The following is a 7,630-nucleotide window of genomic DNA, read 5'->3' as shown; positions in this document are numbered from 1 at the left end:
CATCTCGCAGACAAAATAGAAGCCAAATTTCATTTTCTAATTTAAGACATAATTAACCAAATTTAAAAGAAAAAAAAAAACATAAATTCGAACCCTTCTCCACACCATCAAAAACCTTCACTTGCATCTCATTATTAACAATTAATTGTCACACTTGCATGAACACAATCACACTGATAAAAATCATCAAACTAAAAAATAAACGAGTACTAAGGGCCTATTTAAAAAGTTTCAAAAGTTATTTTTTTAAATTTTTAACTTATAAAAAATAGTAGTATTAATGTTTGGTGTAATTTTTAAAATTAAATTATAACTTTCTAAAAAATTATTTAAGTGTTTATAGAGAAGTTAAAAAAATGACTTTTAATTTCTTATAATAAAATTTTTTTATCATATTTATTTTAAAATAAATACTTTTACAACTAAAAAATTAAATACAAAATAATTTATTTATAAGCTATTTTTAATATAAATATTTATTATTTAAATTATTTTTAAAAAAAAAAAGCTTAATTAGACTGTTCACGGTTCACACGTAAAGATTTATTTGATAATAACGTGTCTATATAAGAAAATGTTGGCTAGTAATTACAATGAGAGCACTTATTAAAATGAAAAAGAATTAAATTTGATTCTTAAATTTTGTCGTAAAAGGAACAAAATGAATTATATAATATTTAGAAATAAAAGATTTTCAAATCTAAAAATATTGGAGAGCAATCAGGCTTCAGTCCAAAAGAATCTGTTTAAAAATCAAGTTGAATAAAATCTTGGTCCGGACAATAAAAAACAATGAAATCAACAAACGCGGTGGTTGCTGATTAACGAGGACAAAGTTGGTCGGTTCCAATAATAAATTAAAATAAAATTAGAAAATTAATTCAAGTTTGTTATATTCTTGTTGTTCTTCTACTTCTCTGCATGCTTTGATTGAACAAGTCTTAGTCCACGCCAGCGCCTCCCTCATAATTTTCTTCTTCTTTTTTTTTCACTAAGTCCTTGTTCCAATTTCTAATTATATTCTTCCCTTCACCGTCACATCACTCACCCCTTCTGTTTTTCTGTGATCACAAGCAACAATCAATCTATGCATTCAAAACCCAGAGCCAAAGGAATTATCAGCAACAATATCGATTTCAAGAGAGAATAATGAGGGAGTGGATACGTGTTGCGTTGGTTGCAGCTTGTGTGGGATGCGTTTCAACCCTTTTGCTCCTTCTCTTATGGCGTTTTTACCAACTCAGAAAGCGAGGGAATTTTGTGGAACCTGCAAGTTTGACCAGAATGGAGGGTGGTCTCCAAGGAGGACTTTCTAGGATTCATAATCATCATCACCATCACCAATTGGATCATCAAGGTAGCAGCAACAAGAACAAACAGGGAAATTACTATGTTATTCGTGGAGGTGTATCTGGAAAAAGGGTTCTGTTCAGTTGGTCTGATCATCCTTCTATGGCTGCTGATGCTGTTGAAAATGGTTGGTCTCGATTTTCATTCATAGCTTCCAAGACTTACACGCCATCCCCTTCGAAAAGGTCATCGATTTTGGGGGTGTGTGCAGCACCGGTTAGTGATGATCATCATGGAACAGAATCTGAGGTTGAGATAAGCTGGGAAATTTCTCAGGGTTCTGCTGAGTTTATGCAGAAGGTGAGGTTCAATCCTGGGTTGAAGAAGATTCTTCAATACAATAACAACAACAACAACAGTTCTTCTTCATCTATGAATGTTGCTTCTGTTATTAGAACGGCTCTTCCCCTTCCTGGCCCTCCTTTGGGGAACTATTCTTTTCCTCAAGAAGCGTATTTTGAGATTACAATCTTGTATGGTGGTGGTGGTAATGAGTATGAATTTGTGGGGAAGAATGTTGGAGAAGGTGAGAAGACAAAGTTGTTGGTGATTCAAGGTGGTGGTGGAAATGGTAGTAAAGGGAATTCGGAGGCTTTGGTTCATGTTACAAGCAGCAATAATCACAGTAAGAATAGTGTTGATGAGATGAAACTTGATGGGAAAGAGGGTGGAAAGAGAAATGAATCTGTGATGTTCTCATTGGGATTAACTGCTGCAGGTCCTGTTCCTTTGAGAGTTCCAGGAAGCTACCCTGCCAGCATTGGCTTCAACTCCAATGGTTCTGTTTTTCTTGATGGTAATTGTTTTTCCATGTCCCATTTTTTTATGACTTAGCAGACTAGTTTGTTGGTATTTGTTTTTTCCCATTTGGGCAAAGGCATTGAGGTCATTTCATAATTCCCTTTAGGTAACTAGTTTTGAATTGGTAGGTAAGGTCTTCAAGTGAAGCTGATGATGGGTTTAGTACACATTTCTAGACATAAACTAAAAATCCTTAGTATTAAAACCAACCACATGACTAAAAAACAATTGTGTCTACTTTGTCCTTTTATTAGTTTGTTGGTTTATTGAGATTCTAAACCTAAAGCATAGGGACACATAACATAAGACACAAACATGGTTTATACAATTTTATTTTCCAAGAATATTATTTATGCTTGTTGAGACATCTAAGCGTGAATGAAATTTCAAATTCCCTTTACAGGAATGAAACTTGTATTTGAATCAGAGAAGGCAGAGTGGGTAGGAACTGATAAAGTGATTGGTTGTGGCTTTGATCCAAGGCAGAAGAAGGTGTTCTTCACATTAGACTCAGAGTTGGTGCATGTAATCCATTGCCAATCACAAGTGTTTGGAACTCCATTATATCCAATCATGGCTGCAAATATAGACATCATGGTACTAGTTAATTTTGGACAAAGTTCATTCAAGTATGCTCCTGCAAATGCACAGAGAACACCAAATCCATGCTTTATAGCCCCGCTTGTAAATTCACCTGCTGCTACTTTGGGTTATGATGATAGTAGGGAGCTATTTTCCATGGGAAGGATTGATTCTCAGTGGTGCAATCGCTCCGCAACCAGAGGAAGCCACAACAATGGCAACAACAATATGAATCATAACAACAATAATAATAGTAATATTAGAACAATGGAATTTGATGAAGAGTCTGAGGCTGATCTATTTGAAATAGTGTTGGATGGTTCTGGAAAATCTCCAAATTCAGCATCATAGTCTGTGGCATATGGCATTATTTGACAGCACTTTGTTGCACATATATTGCATACATCACACACACACTGTCATATAGATTCATGTACATGGCAAATTAATTTTGATGAAGGCTTTAGCATTGACTAACTAGTCCTATACAGTTTGTCTTCTGTGTTCTACTTTTTTTTTCCCTCTCTCCTTGCTGGCTGAGCTCTTAAATAACTTCTTTATTATTTATTTATTTATTTATTTATTTATTTGCTTCTACACATTCTCTTTCAACTGTTTGAGCAACTTCGTGTGAACTGCTGTTAAAAATAGCCCCAACAGATGAAAAAGGGAAAGGAGGAAGCACTATAGACTTGTAGTAACTTATTTTAATATGACAATACAACTATACAAGTGAAAAGGAGTTTGTATATATATTTGTTTTGTAATCAATCCTTTTGTTATAATATGTCAAAACGTATAGGTTGTACATGTTTGTTTTTAAAATTACTCTTAATTATTTAATATTTTTATTGTGCTGTTTTATAATTTTTTTTAAGGTGATATATGTATATTGTATTATTACTTAGAATTTTTTATTTTTTTATTTTATTCTTTAGCTTATTTTATATTTTTAATATTAATGTTATTATTTTAAATATGGATAATCGAACTATAAAATCTAGTTTATTATTTACTTTAACTCATTTTAACTTACTTTTATTATATAAAATTAATCAGGTAGTTTTACAATCTTTTTTAAATATTTAATATATTTTTAGGGTAGACAACACCATCCGTTCTCGCGGGTATCTAATCCACTTTAACTCCTTAGTTGAAGTGGTTTTACAACCTCATTTGTAATGAGTAAGATTAAATTCGGATGACAAATTAATTCTATCCATTCGATCCATATTCTTAATATATCATATGGACTTTGTTAGGTAGACAATAATTTTTGTGAATAATGTGAATAATAAGCTCTAAAATTGGCCTAATAAAATAACAATAATACTAGAAAACCAAGAGGATTCCAGCTAAAAACCATCCAAATGCTCCTGGGCCGGGATCCGAAAGCCCACTTCACTTCAGCCGAATCCCAAAATTCACGCAGGGTAAACAAAATTCACCCTGCCCAAAACCCTACCCTTTCCTTTCACTCTTTTATTGCATCAGATTTTGAAACCATCCACGGCCGCGCCAGAACACCAGGAGCATCGGGAAAACCTCGTCTCTGACTTCATTTGATGCCATGCCTCCGCCCACTGCGCCTCCACCCAACGTACCAGAACGGCGCGACTCTCCCGTCCCCTTGTAGCTTCCTCAATCTCGGTCGCGGTGACGAGCTCCCACCTAGGTTTGTCGAACGAGTAGGTTCTCCTGCTCACAGAAGGCGCGCCGCTGCTGCTGCATGCCGGTGTTGGCAGCGCCGTTGAAGCCTCCTGGTGCAGCTCTGTTGAACGCCGTTGGATAGCCACTGCTCCAGCCTGGAAACCTCTCTTCATCTCATTGATTGGTAAGTATTTAGATGTTGCTTCTGATTTCCTCTTCAGGTTTTTGAAAAAGGGTTTGGACATGATGTTTTTATAGTGTTTTCGATGATTTTTTAGGGATTGGAGGTATTTGTTGTGTTGTATATTATGTTGGATACTTCAGGTACTAGTACTGGTAGTAGTATGAGATATTCGTAAATTGTGATGAATCACTGGTCGTTTTGATAAATATCAACTGAATGTTTCATTTGTGGGTTCTGTGTACTTTGATTGATTGCTCTTGGATACCCTAGTTGATATTCTTCCTTGTGGTTTGGTAGTTTCGCAAAAGGGTAAGTTAGTGATAAATAAGTTTTTTTTTTTCCTAATTGAACTTTGGTCTGAATTTGATTATGTGAAATTTTAGCATAAAAAATTTGATTTTTTGAAACAGATTTGTTGGAGGTTTAACAACATTTATCGGAATTTTAACTGTATGATTCTTTTATTATAGATTGGGGTTTTTACTCTCTTTTTGTTTTATATCATGGGTTGGATATTTTTTCGTTTATGCAATATGTATCTTCCTTTCAAAAGGTTTATACTCATGTTCTTTTGTTTGGATAGCTGAATTCTGTTTGCAAATGTTAAGTTATAGTATGTTTATAAATTGCTATAACTAGATATTCCGTATAACATTTTAAATTTGAATGTGATAAGAATAAGATTGTGTTTGTAAAATCAGCCCTTACAAGTTTGGGTGTTGATGAGTTGAGCTGACTGATTGTGACACCAACCCAATCTCGTCGATCCTTGTTTGTGCCTCCACTATGGAAAAAGTATCAAATAAAATAAATCACTGGTGTATGTTGTAACACTCTAATTAGCCTAAGTTTTGTCTCGTGTCGTAAAGTAAAGGTTAATCAAAGGTTGCGACAGTTCTAAGCTCATACATATAATATATAGAAAGAATTAATATAATCTAGAAGCCCGATGAAGAATATAGCTCAAAAATAGGATTTGAAAAGCGCAAAACGTAATAGCGAAGCTACTAACTTAAAGCACAAGAAATAGATACAGTATAACAAAATATCATAGTATAATATCATAAGAATCTAGACACGGCTCGCGGAGTTTAAGCTAGCTAGCTATATACAGACCATACATGAAAACAGACAGTAAAAACAGCTTATACAAGTTTTGTTCTCTCAAATACAAGTCTCTAGGTAAAACAAAATACAAAAGTGAGAGATGTATAAACAAAATAAACAAAAGACTCGAAAAAGGTATCCGGATCCTCCGCTTCTTTCACCATCCAAGCAACTCACCGAAGTGGGTTGCAACCTGCATTTGAAAAACACAACAGAAATATGGTATCAGAACCGGAGGTTCTCAGTATGGTAACAGTGCCCAGTGATGTAGGATATAAGACCCCGGGACGCCAAAGGCAATCCTAGACTTCATATCCATCACAAGATTCAATCTTAAAGCATACTAAAACAATAAAGCATAATCATATAATTCTTAACATAACTAAACAGGGTACTCTATTTTAAGGGATTTCTATTCTAACCAAACACCGCTGTCTCACAGCCTTCACCAACCTATCCTCCATGCGATCCCATCGCCACCGCCTTCCGAACCTCCTCAATCCCAGTAGAAATCACAAATAATTGCAATGCAAGTAAAACACAAGTAGAAGCATATAAGGCAAGTAATTCAAGTAATCAACTAGGCATGGTATTCATTTAGGCATACAATTACAAGTCGGCAAAACAAGCAAATAGATAGAAAATGCATATGATGAATGCCTGCCTTATTGGTTGTGATATCACATTGTCGGTTCAACTGCCAATCCGACACATCTCTATGGAGATGTCGCCCTTCGGAATCATCATTGGAAACCCCCGAGATATAGTGCTCGGATCACTGTTCAGGGTTTTGCGCCTGCACGCTCTATTGATCTGAAGGGATGTGAGCGGGATACTCTTACCTCAGACCTCACATCTCAACGCAAGCGGGATTTAACCAACGTCCTTACACCGCCGCTGCTACCTCGACAAGCGGGATCCAACCGCCGTTCCTGCCGGGCGCATAGCATCTCATAATCTCAACATAAAACAGTAGTTCAGTGGTTTTTCAGAAAATATTCTCACTACATCAATGATTTATCATTGCACATTCGAGTCCTCAACTCATCTCAACCATTGTTACATCAACATTTCCATTCTGAGTCCTCGACTCATCTCAACTACTGTCAACTTACAATTCAGTTCTGAACTCAATAGTTCATCAGTTCTCATCTCATATATTAATCATTCTTCACATACCGTCAAACACATCCTCAGTACACCCGAAACCTAAGCTTCCGTTTTCTAATTTTTCATAATAATCATCAACTAAAACCTTTAGATTATTTCCCATGTTCTCATGCCCAAAATTATGTCCAAGAATCTTAAAATGGTGTTATAGAAGCTTACAATCTTGTTGGGAAGGTGAAATAGTTGAAAACAAAGTTTAAAATTGAGAGACAGGGCGTGTGCGTACGCACAGGGGTGTGTGTGCGCACGCCCAGAAGAAGTTTTAAAAAGTGTGTGAACGCATAGAGGTGTGCGTATGCACAGGTACCAAAATTTATAATGTCTGTTCGCTCGCACAACCTGTGCTAGCGCCCTCAACAGACTAGCCTTCCCAACATGTGCGTGTGCACAGGGCTGTGCGTACGCACAGGTTGCAATTCCTCATTGGGTATGTGCACGCACAAGCTGTGCTAGTGCTGTGAACAGATTGCCTGCCTCTGCGTGTGCGTGCGCACAGGTTAAAATTTTCGCAGAGGTGTGCATGCACCCATACAATAAATCACAAAATTCTACAACTTTGCAGAATTTCAAATTTTTACACCAATCTTTGAATGATCATAACTTCCTCTACAAAATTCTAAATTTTACAAACTTTATATCGATTTGAAGAGTTTTCAATAAGCTTTAATTTCATACAATTTTCAACCAATTTTGAAAACCGAAAAAAAATTTATGATCAGACAAAGTTTACCAAAATTTCTTTTTATCAAATTTTCACCTATACTCAATTTACCAAATTCTCAACCA

At 35.6% G+C, this 7,630-nt stretch overlaps 1 protein-coding gene across 1 annotated transcript; it reads left to right on the top strand.

Annotated features, from left to right (window-relative positions):
- Nucleotides 1–777: 777 nt before the first annotated feature.
- Nucleotides 778–3,240, top strand: LOC107606398 (uncharacterized). Its single transcript, XM_016308466.3, has 2 exons — nucleotides 778–2,146; nucleotides 2,555–3,240. The coding sequence occupies exons 1-2, from the start codon at nucleotides 1,150–1,152 to the stop codon at nucleotides 3,082–3,084; spliced, it is 1,527 nt and encodes a 508-aa protein (XP_016163952.1). The 5' UTR covers nucleotides 778–1,149; the 3' UTR covers nucleotides 3,085–3,240.
- Nucleotides 3,241–7,630: the final 4,390 nt, after the last annotated feature.

This window comes from Arachis ipaensis, chromosome B7 (genome assembly GCF_059453495.1).
Source record: "Arachis ipaensis isolate K30076 ecotype BB chromosome B7, ASM5945349v1, whole genome shotgun sequence".
Taxonomy (NCBI): domain Eukaryota; kingdom Viridiplantae; phylum Streptophyta; class Magnoliopsida; order Fabales; family Fabaceae; genus Arachis; species Arachis ipaensis.
Note: the sequence above shows the minus strand (reverse complement) of the source record. Positions and strands in the feature narration are given on the sequence as shown.

Coding starts and splice junctions, on each gene's coding strand:
- LOC107606398 (XM_016308466.3), top strand. CDS start 1,150: ATGAGGGAGTGGATACGTGTTGCGTTGGTTGCAGCTTGTGTGGGATGC. Junction 2,147..2,554: donor TGGTTCTGTTTTTCTTGATG/GTAATTGTTTTT, acceptor TTCCCTTTACAG/GAATGAAACTTGTATTTGAA.